At 45.0% G+C, this 25,015-nt stretch overlaps 1 protein-coding gene and 1 long non-coding RNA gene across 2 annotated transcripts; one reads left to right on the top strand and one right to left on the bottom strand.

Moving 5' to 3' along the window:
- Positions 1–8,855: 8,855 nt before the first annotated feature.
- On the bottom strand, positions 8,856–14,349 carry GPR50 (G protein-coupled receptor 50). The gene is made up of 2 exons (XM_002832239.3): positions 14,075–14,349; positions 8,856–11,210 (listed from the first exon to the last, which is right to left on the bottom strand). Exons 1-2 carry the CDS (start codon positions 14,259–14,261, stop codon positions 9,526–9,528), a joined length of 1,872 nt encoding a protein of 623 aa, XP_002832285.2. The 5' UTR covers positions 14,262–14,349; the 3' UTR covers positions 8,856–9,525.
- LOC129052870 (uncharacterized) lies at positions 13,139–15,786 on the top strand. Its single transcript, XR_008517988.1, has 3 exons — positions 13,139–13,597; positions 14,108–14,188; positions 14,714–15,786. It is a non-coding gene; the product is annotated as an uncharacterized LOC129052870 (long non-coding RNA).
- The last annotated feature ends 9,229 nt before the right edge of the window (positions 15,787–25,015 follow it).

Raw genomic sequence — 25,015 nt, 5'->3', positions numbered from 1 at the left:
ATTCAGCCATTTTTCTCCACCTCCCTTGTTAATTGATGTCTTAAACCATTCACATTTAAGTGATTATTGATATAATTGGATTAATATCCACCATATTTGTAATTGTTTTCTATTCATTGCTTTGTTCTTTGTTTCTCAGGGGGTTTTTGCCAGTTTTTTGGTTTTTTGTTTGTATTAGTCCGTTCTCACGCTGCTATAAAGATACTACCTGTGGCTGGGTTATAAAGGAAAAAGGTTTAATTGACTTACAGTTCTGCATGGCTAGGGGGGCCTCAGGAAACTTACAATTATGGCAGAAGGTGAAAGAGAAGCAGGCACCTTCTTCATAGGGCAGCAGGAGAGACAGAGAGTGCAGGGGAAAATGCCACTTTTAAAACCATCAGATCTCACAAGAACTCCCTTACTATCACAAGAACAGCATGGGGGAAACCACTCCCATGAGCTAATCACCCCCCACCAGGTCCCTCCATCGACACGTGTGGATTACAATTCGAGATGAGATTTGGGTGGGGATACAGAACCAAACCATATCATTGTTTCTTTGGTTTTTCTGTCTTCCACTCTTTTTCTGCCTTTTCTGGGTTTAAGTGAACATTTTGTGATTCCATTTTCTCTCCTCTCTTATATACTGATTGCACTTCTTTGTTTATTTATTTTTTAGTGGTTTCCCTGGAGTTTGACATATACATTTACAACTAATCTAAACCAACTTTCAAATAACACTATACTACCTCCCAGATAGTGCAGGTACCTTATTACAGAGTATTCCCAATTCTTCCTTACCCTCCCTAATAATATTGCCGTCATTCATTCACTTATCCATAAACTATAATCAACCAATACATTGTTGCTACTATGATTTTAACAAACTGTTACCTACTGGATCAATTAAGCATAAGAAAAATGGATTTAATTTGCCTTCATTTATTGCATTTCTAATGTTCTTCCTTTACTTATGCAGAAATAAGCTTCTGACCTTTTCTCTGAAGAACCATTTTTTAACATTTCTTCCAAGGTAGGTCTATTAGTGACAACTTCCCTCAATTTGTATTTGTCTGAGAAAGCCTTTATTTCTCCTTCACTTTTAAAGGATAATTACGTTCAATATATACATCCAGGCTGTTGGGTTTTTTCTTTCAACATTTTAAATAGTTCACTCCACTCTCTTTTCCCTTGGGTGCTTTCTGAAGAGAAGCCCAATGTAATTCTTATCATTTGCCTCTATAGATAAGATTTCTTTTCCTCTCAATTCTTTCAAGATTTTTTTCTTTCCCTTTGATTTTCTGCAGTTTGAATATGACATGCCTAGGTATAAAGTTTTGGCATTTATCCTGCTTAGTGTTCTCTAAGCTTCCTGGATCTGTAGTTTGATGCCTCAAACTAATTTTGGAAAACTCTCAGCCATTATCACTTCAAAGATGTTTTTAGTTCCTTTCTCTCTTTTCTTTCTAATATTCTCATTATACATAGGTTACACTGTTTGTAATTGTTCCACATTTCATGGATGCTCTGTTATTTTTTTTTATTCCTTTTTCTCTTTGCTTTTTAGTTTGGAAAATTTCTATTGTCATATCTTCAAGTTCACTGATTCTTTCTTCAGAAGAGTCCAGCCAACTAATAAGCCCATTAAAGCTAATCTCCATTTCTGTGACAGTGTTTTTTATTTCTAGCATTTCCTTTGATTTTTCTTAGAGTTTCCTTCTCTCATATTACTCATCTGTTCTTCCACGTTATCTTACTTTTTTCTATTGTAGCCCTTAGCATATTCATCATAGTGATTTCAATTCCTAGTCTGGTAATTCTAAAATGTCTGCCATAACTGAGTGTGGTTCTGACATTTGTTTTGTCTCTTCAGACAGTGTTTTTTGCCTTTTAGCATGACTTCTAACTTTTTTATGGAATCTGAACATGACGTACCAAAAAGCTGAGGTAAATATACATTTAGTGTGAAGTTTTAGGTTCGTCTGGCTAGAAATTAGGCTGTCTTCACTGTTTGCTATAGTTGTGTCAGAGGCTAAAATTTCCTCTAATGTCGTTATTTTTGCCTCCCCTGTTGTCTTTAGCTTTTCCTAGAATTTTTTCTTTAAATAAGATTTGAAACTTGCAGGTTTTTTTTTTTTCCAGCTGCAATGCCCTGTTTTAAGGAGCCCTATTGGTGTGGTGGTAAATTGTGAAGGAAGGAAAATTCTATAGTCCTATGATTAAGTCTCAGTCTTTTAGTGAACCTGTGTCCCTAGGCTGTGAGCTTCACAAGTGCTGTTTCACTCCCTACTCCTTAAGTGAGACAGGAAGGCTAAAGGGGACTGGAGTCGGGTATTTCCCTTCTACCAGGTTGGTTAGGATTGTAAAATGATGCAGCCACTGTGGAAAACAGTATGACATTTTCTCAAAAAATTTAAACATAGAATTACTATATGATCCAGCAATTCTACTTCTGAGTATATACCCAAAGGAATTGAAAGCAGGGACTCAAACAGAATACCCAAAGGAATTGAAAGCAGGGACTCAAACAGATTTGTATGCCAATGTTTACAGCAGTATTATTTATAAGAGCCAAAAGGTGGAAAAAGTCTAAATGTTCATTGGCAGATGAATGGATAAACAAAATGTGATGTATATATAAATGGAATATTATTCAACCTTAAAATGAATGAAATTCTGATACATGCCACAACATAGATGCACTTTGAAAACTGTATACTAAATGAGAGAAACCAGACACAAAACGCTACATATTATGTAATTTCATTTACATGAAATATCCAGAATGGATAAGTCCATAGTCACAGAAAGATTAGTAGTTGCCATGGGGAAGAAGGGGAAGGGGAGTGAACATTAATGGTTTCAGGGTTTCTTTTGTGGTGACGAAAGTATTTCAGAATTAGATAATGGTACTAGTGGTGATACAACTTTGTGAAAATACTATAAACACAGAACTGAACATTTCAAAATGACCAAATTAATACTATATGAATTATGCCCCAATAAAAATATGTCTCAAAAAGATAGTAAATATATATAGATAGATAGATATAGATAGATAGATAGATAGATAGATAGATAGATAGATAGATAGAGCTATTTACTATAGAAAGTGTTAAAAACATAACATCTTTTCATATACTAATTTTGGTTTTATTAACAAACAAAATTATGTACCACTTTATTACGTGCCTTTTTCAACTTAATATAAATTGAAACTATTCCACATCAGTAAACCTTTCTATTAAAATTTTTAAAAAGAACTGCTGAAACATACAATGACACAGATGCATCTCAAAAACATAATGTTTAAGAAGAGAGCCAGTCACAGTGGCATACATCTGTAATCCCAGCTACTAGGAAGGCTGAGATGGAAGGGTCACTTGAACCCAGGAGTTTGAGACCAGCCTGGGAAATATAGTGAGATCCCTATCTGAAACAAAAAATGAAGTAAATTAATACCTATAACATCTAACAAAAGAAGCTACACTTAAAAACCTACACATGTATTATTCCTTTTATATGAAGGACAGGCAAAACTAATTTGTGATAATAGAGATTCAACCACTAATTAACTGTAAAGGAGGTATTGACTGAGTTGGGGTATGAAAGAGCCTTCTGGGGTCTTAGAAATGTTCTATATCTTCATCTGAACGGTGGTTACAAAAATATGCATATATGTATAAAATCCATTTAACTGTATATGATATGTGTACACATCACTGTATATAAGTTATGGTTAATTAAATTTAAAAACGATGTGGTATTGGTGCAAGGACAGACTAATGGAACAGAATAAACAGTCCAGAAACAAAGAGATAAAAAGAGAAACATGTTTATATATGATTATCTAAATGGCAACAAAGTCTTTACTGCAGTTCAGTGGGGTAAAGTATGGTCTTTTCAATAAATGGTGATAAAATGAAAATATGAACCCTGGCTATACAAAAACATGGACTTTGATCCCTAACCCACACCACACACAAACAAATTAACTTGAGATGGAACATAGACTTAAATGTGAAAGGCAAAACTATGAGGTTTCTAAAATATAAAATAGGAGAATATATTAATTATATTAGAATAATCACAAATTTCTTAAACACAAAGCACCGTCAGAAAAACTGATATATTGGACTTTATAATATTAAGGATTTTTGTTCATCAAAAGATACAATTAAGAGAGCAAAAAGGCAAACCACCAACTGAGAGAAGATATTCATGAAATCGACATATATACACATGCATATCCTGTTACGAGTCTATAAGAGAAAGACAGAAACTTCCATTTTAAAACAGTCAAAATATTTGTTCAGGGCCTTCAATAAAGAAAATATTTAAATGGTCAATAATCACGTAAAAAGACGATTAACATCATTGCTCATTAGAGAAATGCAAACTGAAACCACAATGAAATAGCACTAGACACCCACTAGAATAGCTCACATTAAAAAGGGCTGAAAATATCGAATGTTGGCAAGAATGCAGAGCATCTCAAATTCTCATACCTTGCTAGTGAGACTATTAAGTAGTTCAACAATGATATAGTTTGGCTATGTCACCACCCAAATCTCATCTTGAATTACAGCTCTCATAATCCCCAGGTGTCTTGGGAGGGACCTGGTGGGAGGTAATTGAATCATGAGGGTGGTTTTTTCCTGTGCTGTTCTCTGATATTAAATAAGTCTCACAAGATCTGATGGTTTTATAAAGGGCAGTTCCCCTGCACATACTCTCTTGCCTGCTGCCATGTAAGATGTGCCTTTGTTCCTCCTTCACCTTCCACCATGGTTGTGAGGCCTCCGCAGCCATGTGGAACTGAGAGTCCATTAAACATCTTTTTCTGTGTAAATTACCCAGCCTCAGGTATTTCTTCACAGCAGTATGAAAATGGACGAATACAAACAACTTTGGAAAAATATTTAGCAGTGTCTACTAAAACTAAGTACATATATACTCACGACTCAGCAATTCCAAGCTTAGGTATATTTCCAAGAGCAATGAGTCCATATGTGCATCAAAAGGCACGTACAAGAATGTTCATAACAGGTTTCTTAAAAGCCCCAAACTGGAAAACAGCCCAAATGTTCAGCCACAGTAGAACAGCTCAAAAGTGGTGGTATAGTCATACAAAGAAGTTCTACATAACAATAAAAGAAAATGAATTCCTTATACCTAAAGTAACATGGAAAAATCTCACAAACAAAATGATGAAGAAAACAACACAAACACAAAAGAATGCATTCTGTATGCTTCCATTTAAATAAAATTCAGTAAACCAGCAAAATTACTCTGGCATAAAAGAGCTTTCTGGGGTGCTGGAAATGTTTTACATTTTGATATGTGTGGTGGTTACATGGGTGTACACATATGTTAAAATTTGTTGAGCTCTCTACTGAAGTAGAGCTTGACACTGAAGTAGTGTTCTTCGCTGTATGTAAAATTATACCTCAATGCAAAGTTAAATTAAAAGACGTACAAAAATGATTATGGAAGCATTTTTATCATAGTTTCAAATTGGAAACAACCCCAAATATCCATCCGTAGTAGAATAAATAAATTGTAATATATTCATATTGTAGAATGCTGTAGGAAAATGAAAAATAACCAACCACTTACATACACAGAAACATAGATGAATCTCAAAGACATAATATTGAGCAAAAGAAGCTAGACTACATGACCCAGCAATTCCACTCCTAGGTATATATCCAAAAAGGTGAAAAGCAGGGACTCAAGCAGAAACTTGTACATCAATCTTCATAGCAGCAACATTCACAACAGCCAAAAATGGAAACCACCAAAATGTCCATCAATACGTGAACGGGTAAACCAAATTTGGTATATCTCTAGAATGGGATGTTATTCAGTCATTAAAAAATAATGTATGGATACATGCTATGATATGGGTGAACCTTGAACACATTATGCTAAGTGAAAGAAGCCAGACACAAAAGGACCAACATTGTATGATTCCACTCATATGAGGTGGCTAGAATAGGTGAATTCATAGAGACAGAAAATAGAATGGTGGTTACCAGAGGTTAAGGGGAAGGGAAGTTATTATTTAATCAGTACAGAGTTTCAGTTTGAGATAATGAAGTAGTTCTGGAAATGAATAGTGGTGACAGTTGCACAACAATGTGAATATATTTAATACCACTGAGTTGTACATTCAAAAAGTTTACAATGGTAAATTTTATGTTATGTATATTTTATCACAATTTTTTTAAAAAGAAGCTGGACACAAAAGAATACATACCGTGTGCTTCCATTTATATGAAATTCCAAAACAGGCAAAATTAATGTACAGTAAGGTCAGGATAGTGGTTGCCTTTGGATGGGGTATTGATTAGAAGGGGGCAACAGGGAACTTCCTAGAGGGCTACCTATATCTTGGCCAGGGTCGTAGTTACATGGATGTACACATATGTTAAAAAAAAAAAAAAAAGTCAGGTTGTCATTTTACAGTATATAAATTATATTTCCATTTAAAAAGAAAAGAGGAGAAACTCGGAAAAACTGTCATTTAAAAGTTGCTTGCATTTTTTAAATCCCTTGATCATGGAGATTTAGGCTCACCTGGAGGCAGATTCTCTCTTTGAGGAAGTCAGCAAAGTTGGCCCTTTCATTCTCACTGCTGTAAAGCCAGAAGCTCTGCATTTTTTCCAGGGGGAACTATGACACACCTTAAACCTGAAGCAGAGATTCAGCTTCTTGCCTTGGTCACTCAAAGTGGGCGGGGTAAATCAGAGATGCGTTTAGGAAGCTTAATGGCTTTTGAGAGTGAAGGGGAACAGGATAAGGGAGAGAGGGGCAGAAAAAAAAAAATGTTTCTGGGCTGTGAAGGAAGTAAGAAGGAATTGGGCTGGAAGTGCTGCTTGTTCCCGTCCAGGTGATTATGGGCGCGGAGGAGGCGGGGCGCAGTGGCGCAGGCAAGTTTGAAGACGGCAGCTGCAGGAGATAAGCAGAGATGGCCGAAGTGGCTGCTTTCAAGAGACTTGGTATGACTTTCAGGAGACTTGGTGTGAGCGGTGTTGCTTCAGGCACCGGGGGAAAATTGCGGAACAAAGTTGTAATAATGGCAGATAATTTTCGTCACCTCTCTTATCTTCTTTCAAAATCTTGCACCCCGTAAACCCCTGGGGAGTGGCAGTTTGGAGCATTGGGACACAGTACCCTTGGTTTGGACACTTGTAGTCTCACGCAAAGCAACTTCTTGGGTGTGAGTGGAGAGTAAGAACATGGAAAAGATGGATAGGGGAGCTGACCGTAACCAGTTTGTAAGTACATGAATAAACATCCCTTTTAGTTATGGTTTCTGCACAAAAATTTGGCACAGGCAGGCAGCCCTTGATGGCTCAAACCACTTTAACTCGGGCATTAAAAATTAAGATGACCTCAGTCTATCTATACTCACAGCCTGGGAAAGCCTGGATAGAACAACTGCATATGCGTAACTGTCTATATGTGCATGTGTTAAGTATGCATTTTTTTTTAAATTATGTCCTACCGTATATTACTTTGAATTCAGTTTTATTTTTGCTGAGCAGTGTATTTTGAGCATTTCCTTATTGTCAGAGATTCTTTTAAAACTGTGTTCCTAAGATCAGGAGCTTTGCCCAGTGGCTGGAGTCTTGCTACCCACCTCTGAGCTGGAGAGCAAACCACCAGCCCTCCTGCCTCTCACTCCTGTGCCTCCCCCATTCCCTCAAGAGCTCTATTTCTTCGTTCCCGAAGGCTTTGGGTCGCAACATTTTGGGGCCTGGCTTCACTCCTTTCAGGGGAGTAAAGAGGGGTCTCTTTTCAGAGCCATATCTGGTACAGTTCAGAAATCCAAGAGCTGGCAGGTCAGGTCATCCAGTGTTGCTGCACTAGTGTGAAGAACATAGCAATCCCAGCATGCTCCCCTCTCCCCATCACCTCTCCACAGTTTGCTAAGTAAAGGGACTGAGGTGAGATGGGTCAAGGGACTTGCCCTGGCATACAGCAAGCTGGTAGCAGGGATGGAACTTGCACCCAAGTCTTCTGATTCCCCCAAGGTCAATGCTTTGCCACCTGTCACCCTGTACACCCTCCCCGTAAGTAACTCCAGTGGAGAAATGAATTTATCAACAAACCGCAAACTAAAGCCACAAAAACACTTTTATTTAATTGCTACCACAAATACAGAATAGAATTAAGGCAGTATAATACATTTCCACTTATCCTCACAAGCTTTCATACAGTAAACTTTGCTTAAAGTGTCTATTTGAATCAGCAATTGAAATTTTTGTTAAACAGCAGTTTTCTTGAATTGTAGAGAAAAATCATTTCCTGGTCTGTCAAGTGTGCTAATAAAAGACATCTACGACTTAACATCGTGTATCACTGAACCTTAGCCAAGTGTGGTGGGATTGGCTGATGTCAGATGTGTGGTAGGATTGATTGGTGTAGGCATCTCATTCTTCTCCTTGCCCCCTCCCCATCCAGGAGGAATGCCCATTTACAACCTCCCAGCAGTATTCAATTCGCTTCTTGCTGCCATTTATTACTTCAAATTCCCTTTTGAATGAAAGCAATAATGTAAAAACTGTAAAAACACCAGGCTGTTTAAAAAAAAATCTTCAGTAAAGAGTAGTTATGACTTATAATATTAAAAACATTACCGTAATTGATCCTAGCAACCATAAGATTGGATTTTAGGAGAAGAAACTAGTTTATGAATGGATTTATTTCTCTGGAACTAAATGAAAAAAAATCCTGGCAAATGCTAAAAAAGGTAAATAATTACAAATAAGGTAAAAACAGCTTATCATTTGCAACCATGTTTGACTATAAAAAGCACCGATGTTCAAATTTTCAAAAAATAGAAATAATTTGGTGTGCCCATATCTTTCCTTTTGCCATTTGATCTCGTAGGCATAAAAAATGTATTTTTAATAAGAGCTTATCAAATTGTATTCTTCAAATATGGGTCAGATGTTGTTGCTGAAATTTAGGAAAGAAACTTTCCAGTACTTGTACTTGATCACAACCGCTTTTCTGACTGCTATTAAAAGTACGATATAGAGTTACACATTGAAGAACATAAAGCTGTGCAGTCACATTAACGGAAGCCTTCACCACAACACACCTTTAGCATTGCGCACGTACCCCTCTCCCAACCCCCTCGGGGAATGGGAGAAGAAAGCAGGAACAAGGCAGAGGAAATGAGGAAAGGGGAGGAGGGACACAGGAGTGGGGAAAAAATCAAAGTCTAAAATTTCAAGGATCACTGAGGACTGAAGGTCGGCCATAGGTGGAAAGGGAGGTTTGGAACAACAGATGTCAAACTTGAGGGAAATTAAGGTCTCTAAAATAGCAAGCACACACACACTCACGCACACACTTTAATAGAGTACATTAAGTCAAGGATGAGTATGCCTGAAAGGTGGATGTAGCTTACACCATCTCTATGTGTCAGTGTCTGTGTCTAGATGCAGTAAGGTATCTCACTTTGGATTACATATGCAAAACAAACCAGAAAGGGGACCACTGCCTGGCCACCTAAGAGAGCATTTTTCACACAGCCATTTCATCAGGATCATCTTTGACATCAATAACCACGACATCATGGTAATCATTGGTATTGGTAGTGACTACAGTAGGGTCAGGAAGGTCAGCGATGGTGTCAGACTCCAGCTGGCTGGCAGCAGGCTTGGTGGGTCCAGCGGCAGGGCTAGAGGCCGACTCAGGGAGGTCACTGTCATTAGACTCAGGGTGGGCAATGGCAGGGATCTCGGGGCAATGGGAGGCAGAAAGCTCAGGGTGGTCAGCAGCAGCGGGCTCAGGGTGGCTGGTGGTAGCAGGCTTGGGATAGCCAGCAGTGGTGGGCTCAGCATGGCTGGTAGCTGGCTTGATGTGGCCAGTGGTGGGTTTAGGGTGGCTGGTGGCAGCACTGAAGGCAGACTTGGAGTGGCTGCCAGCAGAGACATGGTGGCCAGTGATGGGCTTGGGGTTGCTGGAAGCAGGCTTGAAATGAACAGAGTCAGGCTTGAAATGGACAGAAGCAGGCTTGAAATGGACAGAGTCAGCCTTGAAATGGACAGAGGCAGGCTTAGGGTAGACAGTGGCAGACTTGGGGTGACCAGAGGCAGGCTTGGAGTGGCCAGAGACAGGCTTGAGGTGACCAGAGGCAGCCTTGGAGTGGCTAAAGACAGACTTGTGGTGGGTAGAGGCAGATTTGCGATAGGCAGAGGAGGATCTGGAATGGGGCTTAGGGTGGCCAGAGGCACGATCGGGGTGGCCAGCTGCAGCATCACCAGGTAATGGAACATTCCGGACATTCATCGGGGTTTCCTCCACAGCAGGACAGGCATGGGCACGGTCTTGTTCAAGGGCTTGTTCATGAGCTTGGTCGCGAGCATGGGCACGGGCACGGGCGCGGGCCAGGGTACGGGCCTCCTGCATCTCACGAATATCACTGATGAGGCCAGAGAAGAATATGATAGGGTGCCGCATAGCATGGAAGATGGTCCAGTATTCTCTTCGGAAATTCTCATTGAGGAGCCCATAGATCACAGCGTTGAGGCAGCTGTTGAAGTAGGCTATGAAGTAGGCTGCAAGATAAAGCCAGTTGGGGATCTTGCCTGCCATCTCCTTCGGACTGACAGCCACCAAGACAGTGAGCACGTTGATAGGGCACCAGCACACTGCAAAGAGGAGGAAGATCACAAACATGGTTAGAAAGTTGCGAACCTCAGCAAGTTGGTTGTCAGGATTCTGCCCTGCAGGGTCACGGGCCGCCAGCACTTTGGTCCAGATCCTCACATAGCAGAAACCCACGATGAGGAGAGGGAGGACGAAGTGGATGCAGACGATGGTAACAGTGAAGACAGGGTTGTTCAGATAGTTGAAGATGCAGGTGTAGGTGCGAGGATCGTACTCGATGGTGCCAATGTACATGTTGGGCAGGACAGCCAGGACGGTCATGATCCAGGTGACGACCAGGTAGATGCAGGTATTGCGCACACTGAAGATCCGCTCGTACTGGAGGCTGTGGCAGATGTAGCAGTAACGGTTGATGGCGATTGCCACGATGTTGAAGATGGAGCCGACCACACTCAGCCCTGTGATGAACCCGACCATCTGGCACTGTAACTGGCTCAGATCCCAGCCCCCAATGGACATGGCATGCAGCATCAAAGGGTATGGGTAGATGGCCACCAGCATATCGGCCACAGAGAGACTGACCACGAAGATGTTGCCTGAAAAACATATCAAGGGAGGGAGAAAGGGGAAAGACAGAGAAGAATAAGTGGTTTAAGTACAGAAATCTACACATTTAAGGTGCAGGGGAAGGCCAGCTGGATTATGACCTTTTATAATTCCAGAATTCTTTTAAAGAAATGCTCTGAGAAAGAAGCGAACATAAGACAGACAGCAGTGAGCACAAAATCCCTGCCAGAAGCCTTCACAATGAGACAGGGTCATGCTGCCACCATCTTAGAGAAAAACAAAATGCAAACGTTTCCTTCACTGGAGGTGAGGGGGAGGGAGAAGGAGGAGGGGAGTAGAGGTGAGCTAGAGGGACTTGTTTTTAGGAAGGAGGCTGGAGAGTGGGGGCAAGGAGAGACACTGGAGGGATGTCAGGAAGCCTCAAACTAAAAAAATTAAAAATAATTAAATAATTAGAAAAAGATAAATTAGCCATCTCCCTCCTATAGCCTAGCATTGCATTTATAATAAACACATTACTAGAGAGAAGATTCTGAGAAAAGGCATTAGAGGCCATCTTCTTAAACAGTCTTTTCCGATGGGATCAAGCAGTAACCTAAAACCTTGCCAAGTCAAATACTTACCGTTCCCGAGGTAACCTAAGAGTGAAAACTGAGGGGAAGCAGGGAAGCCCTGTAAAATTTAGTCTGAGACCAAAGAAGTAGTGAGAGGGCGGGCGGGGAGGATGGCGCGAGGTGGGCGGGGGTGAGGGGGAGGAGAAAAATTCCTGCAAGGATTAGCAGAAGTGCCTGTTTCAGTTTCATGCAGCGTCCACGCGCAGAACCGCGCACTGGCACATTCAGCGCCCTGCACAGAGCTCCCAGCGCCGGGCACTGAACTTTACTGGAGCCTTCAGGTTAAACAGGATAGAGAAGAAGGATCACCCCCACTCTGGTCTTGTAGGGCCGAGGTGGGAACTTTTTTGTAAAACCTTTCACAAAAAAGAGAAGGAACAGGCCAAGTGCAGGCGCAGAGCCCTCTTTCTTTGGAGACACCTCGTTGCTAATTAGCATTGGTTTGGCAAAATATTGCACTTCATCTTGGACCAGGAGAAAATGAGCGCTTTTGAAAAGGGCAAAGGTATGGCTCCTTCTTCCTCCTTCCTCCAGCGCTGTCAGCACTCGGCCGCAGCACTTTCTACCGAAGAGGTTCTTTCTATGGTTTTCCGGCAAAGTAATGAATTCAGGGAAATACAGCCGAAAAGAGAAGGGGCAAAGCCTTAAAAACAAAACCACAACAACCATAAAAGCCTTTATTTGAATTATAGAAGGAAGGAAGGAGAAGGAGAAAAAGAAAGAAAAGAAATCTAAAGGAAATAAAATGGGCTTCGCAGGTCGCCCCCAGGACTCCGTGGGTTTGCACCTCGGGACCGCACCGCGGGGGTGAAGGTGAAGACCTAGTGTATGGCCCCACGACTCCAGGAGACGAAGGAGAAATCGGAGACACCCACCAGACTTTGTAAGAAAACTTTTAATGACTGTGTGCCAGTCAGTGCGTTTTTAAACTTGTTCAGTGTTCGTGACTCCTTGCCCAAGCAAAGTAATCCCCCAGACCCCGGCCGCCACCTCTCCCCCACGCCCTGCCCGGGAGAATCCAGTTGGTTTCCCCACCTTCTCAGACCCCCTTCGGTCCCCACTCCTAGCCCCAGCCGATCGAGAACCTGGCGCTGGAAATTCCAGGCGCCGCCCCTCCCTCCCCCGGCCTGAACTCGGAGTTTGGGCGCCTTCGCCCCTTCCCCTCCCTTCCAGAGCCCTCTCCCGCCCAACGTGTAAGCCGGACTAGCTGCTTTGCAGTGTCTGCCGCCCCCACCCCCAGCACAGGTCGCAGCGCCCGGCATCCTCCCACGCTTCCCTCCTGCCCTGCTCGCCGCCGGCCCCCGGCCCCCGGCCTCCTCCCGCTCGGCAGTGGCTAGCAGCGGGGTAAGTCCCGCTTGCGGCTCCCAGACCCCAGCCCTTTGCAGCTTCTCTGAGTCCCCCATCGCCCCCTCTGAGCTCTCCCGTCGCCCTCCCGCCAATCCCTACTCGGTTTTGCTGCCTTCTATCCCTCCACCCCCAGCAACGCCCAGCTCCCAAGCCTCTTCGCCGGCCCGCCCTGCGACCCCCAGTTCCCCGCTTACGGACCTCGGGATCTCCGCTGCCGCCGCCGTCGCTGCCACCGCCTGCTGTGCCCGACCCTCCGCTCGCCTCTCTCTGCCGTTCGCCCTGGGACGGGCGGACGGAGCTCGGCTCCGGTGGGCTCAGACCTCCCTGCTCGATTCTCGGGTGCGGGGGTCTGTGCTCCGCCGCCTGGGATCTGCCCGGGAGCCGCCCTGGAGCCCCAGGGCCACGGCGAGCGGGGTCTTGGCCAGGCTAGGGAGAGGCCACTGCGTTGCGCTCTAGTAAGCGCCGCCGCGGCCGCCGCGGCCGCCGCGAACTTAACTTTCACAGAGCAGGTCGCAGCCCCGCTGCTCCCTCCGCGTCAGTTCGGTCCGCGCTGCCTCAGCGCGGCCGCCCTTGCGGCGTCCGGCTCGGCTTGCTGTCCCCGGGCGAATCGCCTGACTCTCCCGCTCGGGTGCCGGCTCCCTCCGCATCAGGCCCCGACGGGACAGGGATCCTCGGGCTGCCGCGCACCACGGGAACGCTTTGTACTTGGATGCCCAAAGCTAATTCTCTGTGCTCTCTCAGCCTTGAGAACCTCCACGTTTAGAGGGCCGGGACAGAATATTACCACCCCCAGGCTTGCGGGGAATTTGGGAGCAGGGATGTTCAATATGAGGGCACTGTCCATAGATTCTCTATTCGGGGCGCTCAAAAACTAACGCCCTAGGGGTTGCAAGTCTCTGCACACTGGGTAGGGAGAAGAAAGGGTGGCTTACCAGAATTCCGGAGCTTCTTGTTCTTCGTCACAGCCAAAATGACCATGGAGTTGCCGATTAGATCTACAACGATGGTGATAACCATCGCGCAGAACATAAAGATGATTAGAGCCGGTGGGTACTCTGGCTGGGGTAGCTTACAGCCAATACAGCCATACGGGGTGGGAACCGCTAGGGTGGGCCCCATGTTGCTCCTGGAGATCGTTAAGATCTCCCGGCAGGCTCGGGATCAGCAGCCAGGTCCAGACAGCAAACACCTGTTTTGTCACCAGGAGCTCCAGGAAAGCGTGCCTCCCTCTCTGAGAGTCAGAGAGCAAATGACAGCATCCCGCCCCCTCTCCGATGAGCTTTTAAAGCCTCAAGAGGCGCCTAGCCCCACCCCAAATCCCTCCCCCCGACCAATCAGAGCTCCCTGAACACCCCCCCCTTGGCCACCCCCTCTTATTGGACAAATCCACATTGAGGTGTCATCTCGCTTCCGACTGCCTTGTATGTGCTTCCCCTCTAGCCAGCCTGCCCTGCCTCTCAATCTCCCAGGTACCTTGCAAGCATCGTGACTAGCTCGTAGTCCACCCCACACCCCCTCCACCAGCCTCTGCGCACTCGTTTCTAGCAAGTTCTTCTCCCTCTCTCCTCCAGTGCAAACACCTGGCAAAGAGATGTAGATTGCAGAGCGGGAGCACAGGGTCTTTCATAGGATCCAGTGCTAGACCAAGCCAGTCCACAGCCCCCAGCAGGGTGTAGGGGAGAGCCGGTGGCCCCTTGAACGCTAGATGCTTGCCTCTGCAAGTATCCTTGTGAGGTCCATCCCACGCCCCGTGCCCTTGCATGTCTAGAGCCTTCTGTGTCCCGCGGGGAACAGGGGACTACTGCTGGGAGCTCCCACCCCCAATCTGGGTCCCTAATCCCTAGGGAACTTATCCTCGCTCCCGTTCTCGCCAGGAGCCGCTTGGCTCCCTTAGCGGCAGCTGAGAGTAGCCGCTCAGTCCGGTCCAGGTCTTGCACTCTCCATAAAGAGATGTACCCTGCGCCCGACTCTGGAAGTGGGGAGCGGGTCTGCACCCTGGGACCTAGGGAAGGCAGCGGTGGCCATTCGGTCCTCAGTTTGGGGGCGAACGGGAGCAGGAGCTCCTCTCCTTTCCAGCTGCCGGCAGCCAGGCGGCGGGAGCCAAGGGACGCTTTGGGAAAGAGTAAAACAGGCAATAAAGCTCTTCTCTTGGGTCCCCGCTTCTCGAGGAAACCCAGGACGAGAGGCTCTGACGCCTCTCCCTCTCGGGATGCTCGGCATTCTCTACTGAGCGGCACGGGGCAGTCAGGAAGGCTGAAGGAGCTGTGCCGCAGCCGCGGGAAAGGTGCGGAGGTGTCAGGCGGCTAAACCAAAAAGCCGCTGGCTGACCGGCGATCCCTGCCTCAGTCAGGATTCGTCTCGGTCTTTCTCCTTTCCCATGCCCTTCTGGGGTTCTCGTTTCGACCCCATCCCTCTCAGGCCTCCCCCCTCACCCTCCACACCGCGGATCTCTGTCCCCGTGCGTCACAGTTCCCCTGCGGTGCGCCCAGGATCTCGCTGGGAGGGGACCACGGAAAATTCGAATATTCGGGCAAAACTAAAGGGGCGTGATTCGGACACTCGTTCCCTCAATAACCTTGGTCACGGGAATGGATTTCTGCCGGCTACTAAAAGTTACGGCTCCTGTCGAGAAGCCTTCCAAAATCTCAGTAAACACCTTGAAACTTGTTCCAGACTAGTCTTCTTGCCACAGTAGGGGAGAGGGGTTGCACTGGCCGGGAGCGCCATCGTCTGGACACAGCAGCCCTCTTGCCCCGGGGTGGGTGGGGGGACGGACAAGGCGGGGTAGGTAGTAGGGTCCTGTTCCGCGACGAACTTCAACATTCAGATACCTTTAACGAAAAAAACAGACACTGTTGAAAACCAAGATTGCGCACACTGTCTCTAGCTATAAAGCCTAAAGTGGGAATGTGTCCCCTTGTTTGAAAATGAAGCCCCCACCCCAATCCTGCGGCTTTCGCGTCCGTGAACTGAATCGGGCGCGAATTACAATCTCCCGCCTGGAGGCTTTTCACATTCATTATCTCACTGCCCCTCGCTGGCTGGAACTCCCGGCCGCGCGCGCTCGCATTTTTTTCCGTAAGTGCAGACAGTGAAGGGGCTCCGCTGTCCTCCCCACACAGCTGTGCCTCCTGTAAAGAGGCTGTCAGTCAAAAGCCCGTCCGCGTAGTGGAGTATTTTGTAGGATGCACATCAGGCTGTTCTTGCTGGTTCCCCGAGAGTTTGGATCCCTTCACTTGTGGGAAGGGGCGATTTTGAATTCAAATAAGTAAACAAAATACATTTGAAGGAAAAAAGGAAACACACATTCTAGTGACTTAAGACACTAGACTCCCCCTGCCCCAAACAAACCTGTAAGGAGAGCTTGCAAACCTTTCAGGCATTGCTACACTCCAGTGTACTGCACTTCTGAGACGAGGTGGCTAGAGCCCCCGGGAATTCCCCGCGGATGTGGCCTGAACATCCCTGGGATTGAGGAACAGACAGGAGAGCCAGGGTGAACTGACCCCCTGGTCCCTACCCCTGCTTGGACACTACTTGGCTGTGCCCTGGTGGGACTTGGTTTTTCAATACTAGACAAGTGGAAAAGGTGAATATTTTAATGATCTAGGGGGACAGAATTATGTATCTGGTTAAAATAATTTTCTTATTTTTATGAACTCGTCTTAATAAAGATTCTGAACATTGCCCCAGTACTAAGAAAATCAGATATTGACAAAAAATTAGCCGGGCGTGGTGGCGGGCGCCTGTAGTCCCAGCTACTAGGGAGGCTGAGGCAGGAGAATGGCGTGAACCCGGGAGGTGGAGCTTACAGTGAGGCGAGATCGGCCACTGCACTCCAGCCTGGGCGACAAAGCGAGACTCTGCCTCAAAAAAAAAAAAGAAAAGAAAAGAAAAGAAAAAAGAAAATCAGATATTGAATCAGTTATAAGGATACATATGAGGAAGAAAATCGGTCCCTGTTTGCAAAGGCAAAACAAGTCTCGTGCAGTAAGTTCAATTGCTTCGGAAAAGTTAAGGGGGAGTCCTTTATTGGATAGAGTGTAATGTGCATGGTTTAAGATTCCACTGGATTTTTAATTAAGTCTCTTTCTAAAAGGCTTGTTAGGAAGCCCTAAATAACTGGAGTGGGCATAAACCCTTTATTTGAGATTTTAAAGCTATTAAGATATCCAATCCAAATAGAGGAAACCTGGAATATTCCCTGAGGAATGAGAGGGCAAGTGAGCAGTTTCTGCTCAGGAATGGGTAATCCTTCTGAGCACATGAGGGTACTGCCTGCATCTTCAGTTCCCTGATTTACATCGGCAATGATGGAAGGTTACCTTTTATCAAACGTTCTAAGCTCTCTGTTTAACCCTCCAGCACTATAATAATGCCTTGCTTGTAACTAGTGAGTACAGTTTTAAATAAGCATATTATAGTTTTCAAAAGTTCATTGGGAAAATGTTTTCTCACAACGTCATTAAATAGATAAGAAAACTGAGGGCCAGAGAGGTGAAAGAACTTGTCCAAGGTCATGCCAAGGCTTAAATCCAGGCTAGATTCCCTCTCAGCTCCAGGTCTTTCTCCCACAACCCAGCTTCATAAGACAGTGGTTTTTTGTTTGTTTGTTTGTTTTGTTTGTTCGCTTGTTTGTTTTTGTTTTGTTTTGTTTTGTTTTGTTTTGTTTTGTTGTGAGACGGAGTCTTGCTCTGTCGCCCAGGCCGGATTGCAGTGGCGCGATCTCGGCTCACTGCAAGCTCTGCCTCCCGAGTTCACGCCATTCTCCTGCCTCAGCCTCCCGAGTAGCTCTGGGACTACAGGCACCTGCCAACACGCCCGGCTAATTTTTTGTATTTTTAGTAGAGGCGGGGTTTCACCGTGTTAGCCAGGATGGTCTCGGTCTCCTGATCTTGTGATCCGCCCGTCTCGGCCCCTCAAAGTGCTGGGATTACAGGCGTGAGCCACCGTGCCTGGCCAAGACGATGTTTTGCTCTGGGTCTTAATAGTGTGGACTTTGTGTTCTCTTTTTTGTTGCTGTTGTTCTGGTTTTTGTTTGTTTGTTTGTTTTTATTGAGATGTAATTCATATACCTTATATACCATAATATTCACCCTTTAAAGTGTAGAATTCAGTAGTTTTTTGTATATACACAAAGTTGTGCAATCATCATCACTATCTAATTTCAGAACATTTTCAACACCCCAAAAAGAACCCTCATACCAATTAGTAGTCACTCCATACTCCCCACCACCTTCCAGCTCCTAGAAACCATAAATCTGTTTTCACTCTCTATAGCCTTGCCTATTCTGGACATTTCACCAAAATGGAATCTTACAATATGTGGCCTTTGCATCTGGCTTTTTTCCCTTAGCATAATGTTTTCAGATTCATCAATGTAGTAGCATGGGTCAACACTTCATTCCTTTTTATGGCTGAATAATATTCCATTGTATAGATACACCACATTTCATTTACTCATTCATTGGTGGATGCTTGAGTTCTTTCCACTTTTGACTATTGTGAATAATGCTGCTATGAACATTTTGGGTTCTTTTTTAGCCCCAAGCAGCCGTGGCCCAAGTTAGACAGGCAGAGGGCCTCTTAGTGCCAGCTCACACCTCCCCTCTCCCCCAGGTGGAGCTGGACAGCCAGCCAAGGCCTGTTCCAAGCACTCCAACTTTCTCTGGCCAATGTTTCTCTGAATTTATTAGATCATTTGTTAAAGCTACATGGGACCATTGGTTGATACTCTAATGTATAAGACTAGCAAAATGAGAATTGGATGCAAATCCAATAAGAATGAAAATTTCTTTCAGTTTGAATACAAGCAGAACATTCTCAATTTGTTTCCACATGTTTGGGGACAACTACTTCTTCATAGGAAGTTACATAGGAGCCTCTTGGCTGCTTCACCCATCCAGGCCCTGCCCCTCCTGCTGCTCCCATCCCAGCAGCTTAATGAAGTGGGACTACATTTGACTCAATTCTTGAAAATAAAAACAAGCCCAGAACCCAGCTTTACTACTAGTCAGATATGTGACCTTGGGCAAGTTACTTAGCCTCTCTGTGTCTCAGCTACCTCAATATAAAATGCAGATAATCACAGTGCCTCATCATAGGGTTGATAGGAAAGTTAAATGAGATAATACATATAAGCACTAAGAACACTACCCAGAACAGAGAAAGCATTCAAAAACCGCTGGCTATTATCATGATTATTATCCTGAAAGTTTCTAATACTCTGTCTAGACTCTACTCTGTTGCACTTCCGTTGAGAACAGGGGCTCTCTGCGATATCAGGAGACTCTGCATCCAGCACACCCAGGCTCCAATTCCCGGCAGAAGCCAACCAATGGGCACTCACTAGCATCCCAGGCCCCTGTGAGTGTGTCAGATGGAAAGGGACATACAGAGTGACTTGCCTTTTCACTGCCCCCCACAACCCCCGAGATGCTTCACTGACACAGTTTGTATCTTTTTCCACAAGAAAGAACAATCAAATTCCTTTACATTGTTTCAGTATGAAAGTAGGAAGTATGGTTGGCCTAGAAATAGGTGAGATCCCAAGTACATAGGTGGCTGGGAGAGCTCAGGCAGGAGAAACTGGGTTTCAGCGGAGCGTGGGGCCAGTTCAGGCTAAGGGAGCTCTGGTCCCAGGTCAAAAGTGGGGCCAAGACTCCAATGGTAAAGTTGAATCTTCAAAGGAACTGAGTAGGGATTTAAGCAGGAATCAAGTCATTGGAACCGAGAACAAGCCAAGTCACAACATTAGCCAACTCAAGAGCAGTTTGGGACAGGTACTGATTTTTTTCCTAATCACATTTACTTTACCAACTTTGAGACACCGTTCACATTTGTTAAATGAACAGAGAGAATGATTGTCCTCTCCAAATCCCCCAGGATTAATTCATCATGGTTAGAACCACTTTATCTTCTCCCCGTGCTTGAGTCATTAGAGAGAGCAGGACACATCCATTTCCTTTAGTGCAATCAGGGGCTCACCAAAATAATTAGCAGCTAGTATTTCCAGGATCTTAGTGTCTGATAAAGACTACAGGTTAGGTGGTTCAAATCAAAGGGTGACCAGGGAGAGAAGAAGCACATTAATTACTTGTAGTAACACTTGGACTCCCTTCCCCTTGTACAATTTATCTGCTAATTGGAGCTTAATGAACAATATCCATTTTCTTAACTTCTCATTCTAGCCAAGCATGATCACCCGTGCATTTAACGACTGTCCCTTTTATTAATCATCCTCATGACTTCTCATGCAACAAGCCCTCCTCCACTTGCTCTGTGAGTTCTGCTTCAGCCACCCCACTGCAGGACATAGGACATGGGCACCCATTAAGCCCCAAACCAGTCCTCTTTCTGCAAACCCTGCAGGTCCACTCAGCTCCTAATAATAGCTAACACATATGAATGTGTGCTTCCTAGATGCCAGACTCTTCTGAGTGCTTTGCTCATATATTCTCATTTAATCCTCACAATAGCCCTATGAAACAGGCACTATTACTATGCCTGCTTTACAGATGAAGAAAGTGAGGCCCAGAGAGGTTAAGTCACTTGCCCCAGGTCACACAGGTAATAAGTGGTAGAGCCAGAAGTCTAACTTGGGCAGTCTGGCTCCAGAGTCTGTGCTTTAACCACTGTGCCTCATGGCTTATTTGCAGGCCACACCTGGTTCCTGGCTCTAGAGCACTGGGTCTCAAATTTAGTGCATGACAGAGCAGCCAGGAGTACTTAAGAAATTGCAGCTTTCTAGGCCTTCCCCTAGAGAGTGTGACTTGGCTGGTCTGGACGGGGCCCTGGAATCTGCATGTTTCCCAAGTGTCTCAGGTGATTCTAATGCAAGCAGCCCAGGAATCCCTTCTAGAGAAATCCTGCTGTTAACTCAGCCCTGCCCCTAGCCCTTGGCAATTTAAGGATGTCTGGGTCTGTCATCCAGTGACTCCTGCTGAGTTTGCTCTTGAGGGTTTATATACTAGTCCCTGCTGGGACTTTATAAACTTGTTCTAGTGTATAAGATCGTGCTTTGACCCTCAGACTAAACCCTACCCCCTATCACAGTTCTGGTGATGGGGTTCCCAGCCCAATGCCTGATAATAACCTGACCAGCTCCCTGAAAACAGGGCAACCAGAGGCCTGACTATGGCCACCTTCCTGCTGCCAAACTCATCCTGATGGCTTGCCTGAGTGGGGTTGCCTATTTATCAAAAATACAGGATGCTCAGTTAAATTTGAATCCCAAGTACATTCTTAGTATAGGTATATTCCATGCAATATTCGGACATACTTATACTCAAAATTATCCACTGTTTATCAGAAATTTAAATTTAGCCAGGTGCCGTGTATTTTATCTGGCAGCTCTATGGCTGCGGACCACCTGTAGCTGACCCTAAATGAGCCAAATATGAGGACTTGGCATTGGTTGGTAATGGGATTTTCTTTCTCCCCTTCCCCCCAACAAGGGGCTCAGTCAACCCTGGGGAGCAGGAACTATTGATTCAGGATTGGAGGCGCCCAGTTCTGGCTATCAACTTGCCATCTGCCTCTGGCGGATACTGATTTGATATATTTCCTACTCGCTTTAGCCAGCCTCCTCTGTTTGCTCAGGAGATTCATAACCCATCTTTAAAAACATACCTGTCTCCTGTTTGCCTGAGTAGTATGCTACTGTAGAATTGCCCCTGTATGTAGCAGTTTGCAATTTGACCCCTGGCATTTGAGGAATGTACATACTGTTTTGAATTGGGCTTATATTTGAAACGACTGTGTGTATCCATGCCATCTCGTAGGTATGGTGAGTCTCTTTCAGAACCTCAATTTCAGCTGCCCTGGAAGACTTAGCTTTTGGGGGTCCTTCCCAGGACTCCCCCAAATCAATTTTGTATATTCCATGTAACATATCTTCTGAGTCTGACCATCATAAAGCTACCTCCAAATGCAGACAACATCTATCTAGCCATTTTCACATGATGTTATAACGCACAAGCAGTCAGAAAAAAAAAGTATACTTTTATTGAAATAGCTTTGTCACCTAGGCCAGAGGGTTGGGACTCTCTTATTACATCTGTATCCATTCCAGTCAGAGGGAGGCCCATGAGTGAAAGGTGGGGAATTGTATGTACAGGCACCACCTCCTCAAGCTAAGTATTACTGGAATGGAGAGGAAAGTGTGTGGAGGGCCCAAGCGGGAGATGTGTCTGTCTGGAATATTAAAGAAGCAAAAGGACAAATTGCAATAAAACACGCTAGCAGGACCATTCATTTGGCCGTAGAGTCACCAAAGGAAATCACTGGAAATTTCTGTAAGTGGTTGCAAATGAGGAAACAATCCCACACTAGCCTGGGTCAAAAAGACTCCAAGACTTCACCTATTTTTTTTTTTTTTTTTTTTTAGTGCTGAGGCCAGCACCAATTTGTAAGACTTAAAGCCCCAGGGAATTAGATTGAACAGATATTGTAATTCCAGTGACACAGGGCCCACAATGAGCCCCCATTTGGAACAAACACCAAAAACACTTTCTGAGTCTCCCCTCTGGCCTGACCTGCAAGGCTCTGATCTGAGGAGCAGCTGATGAAGTAGGCGTCAAAAAGAAGCCCCCTTCCTCTCCCACATCCTCAGATAATTGCCTGCTGACAGTTAGCTAGAAGTTCTGGTGCTTCTGTCCTCTCCGAAACGGATAGTTCATAGTTAAGTTCCACTTTCTAGTCAAAATTGCCTTACGTCGCCAGTATGCTTCTCACTGTCTGCTTTCTGTTCTCACTGTGTGATAAAGACATACCCGAGACTGGGAGGAAAAAGAGGTTTAATTGGACTTACAGTTCCACATGGCTGGGGAGGCCTCAGAATCATGGTGGGTGGTGAAATCCACTTCTCACATGACGACAGCAAGAGAAAAATGGGAAGAGAAAAATGAGGAAGATGTAAAGGCGGAAACCCCTGATAAAACCATCAGATCTGGTGAGACTTATTCACTACCAAGAGAACAGTATGGGGGAAACCGTCCCCATGATTCCAATTATCTCCCACCAGGTCCCTCCCACAACACATGGGAATTATGGGAGTACAATTCAAGATGAGATTTGGGTGGGGACACAGAGTCAAACCATATCACTGTGACACATTACATTTTCCAAAATGAAAAAACAAACAAACAAAAAAACAAAAACACACATTCTTATGACTTTCCTTCCACTTAGCATCTCCTTTGACTTTCACAGAAAACTCAAGTAATTTGACCGGAAAGGATTTTGAGGTGATCACCAAACCCTTTCCTTCCCTCCTTCCTTGCTGTCACATTTTACTGCATTGGAGAAGGAAGGCTTCTGGATCTCCAGAGAGGCACAATTCAGCTGCCCTCCATGTGTGAGGGGTAGTAATGACCTTAGCTTCTTTTCTTTCTTTCTTTCTTTTTCTTTTTCTTTCTTTCTTTCTTTCTTTTTCTTTTTTTTTTTTTTTAGACAGAGTCTCCCTCTGTCGCCCAGGCTGGAGGGCAGTGGCGAGATCTTGGTTCATTGCAACCTTCACCTCCCGGGTTCAAGTGATTCTCCTGCCTCAGCCTCCAGAGCAGCTGGGATTACAGGCGCTTGCCACCACACCCAGCTAATTTTTGTATTTTTAGTAGAGACGGTGTTTCACCATGTTGGTCAGGCTGGTCTGGAACTCCTGACCTCGAGATCCGCCCACCTCAGCCTCCCCAAGTGCTGGGATTACAGGCTTGAGCCACCGCGCCTAGCCAGCTGCTCTTTTTCAATAGCATCTGTGTGTTACGCACAGTGCCTCATGTCATTTATTCCTCACAGAAACCCAGTAAGATCATTGGCATTGTTATGAGGGAACAGAGGCTCTGAGAGAAGAAGCCATCTTTCCTATCAGGCACATCTTCTCTTTCCTCAAACTTCCTCCCTCTCATGTCCACTCCCAGTGAGGATAGACCCAGGAGCTGGGCTTGTGGTCAGCATGATGGGGGGATGGTTTACTCTGGGATGTAATTGACTAGCTGAATGCTTTCCCTCGGCTTAAGCTGGCAGAGAAAGCCCCAGGATCTCAGGTCTTATCCAGGTCCCGGAAGGTAGTCTTAGCTCCACCCAGTTTTCTTTGCACCAGCTGCCCTGGTGTGAAACGCTGAGGTCCTGGTAGTGCTGCTGTGCCTCAAAAGCTGAGCCAAAAGGCTGGCTGGGCATGCATGCCTTCCTCTACTGCAAGCACTGCTCCACCAACTCCCACGTGGAGACGGGTGAGGGAACTTGGAACATACCCTTAAGCATCCCTTTGACCTTGCCTTTGAGTAGGAGTCAGTTGGTCAAATATCTGGGAATATTTGGGCTGTTTTTCTTGTTGCCAAGACAACCAAGCCTCTCTTTTCAGGCTGGCTACCAACAGCTATTCTTGGGCTGCTTTGGGTAGTGCTTTTTGTTACTGCTCTTAAGATATTCTTTCCTACCTTCAGGTCATGAAGATACTCTCCTATACTATCTTGTAAAAGCTTTCTAGTTTTTTCTTTCACATTGGGTCTCTATCTGGGGTTGATTTTTTTTATGTACTGTGTGAAGTAGGACTCCAATTTTTATACATGTATTTGTGTCTTCTTTATTTATTTAAGCAATATTTTGTAGTTTTTAGGATACAAGTCTTTCACTTCCTTGATTAATTTTATTTCTATGGGTTTTTTGTTTGCTTGTTTTGTTTTGTTTTTTGAGACAGAGTCTCACTCTGTCGCCCAGGCTGAAGTGCAGTGGCATGATCTCGGCTCACTGCAACCTCCGCCTCCTGGGTTCAAGTGATTCTCCCACCTCGGCCTCCCAAGTAGCTGGGACTACAGGCACGCACCACCACACCCGGCTAATTTTTGTATTTTTAGTAGAGACAAGGTTTCACCAAA

Source organism: Pongo abelii, chromosome X (genome assembly GCF_028885655.2).
Source record: "Pongo abelii isolate AG06213 chromosome X, NHGRI_mPonAbe1-v2.0_pri, whole genome shotgun sequence".
Lineage (NCBI taxonomy): Eukaryota > Metazoa > Chordata > Mammalia > Primates > Hominidae > Pongo > Pongo abelii.
This window is presented reverse-complemented; position numbering and strand designations above follow the sequence as displayed.

Excerpts from the sequence above, each read along its gene's own strand:
- GPR50 (XM_002832239.3), bottom strand. The coding sequence starts at position 14,261 with ATGGGGCCCACCCTAGCGGTTCCCACCCCGTATGGCTGTATTGGCTGT. Across the intron at positions 11,211-14,074 it reads CAAGAAGCTCCGGAATTCTG|GCAACATCTTCGTGGTCAGT; the intron begins GTAAGCCACCCT and ends TATGTTTTTCAG.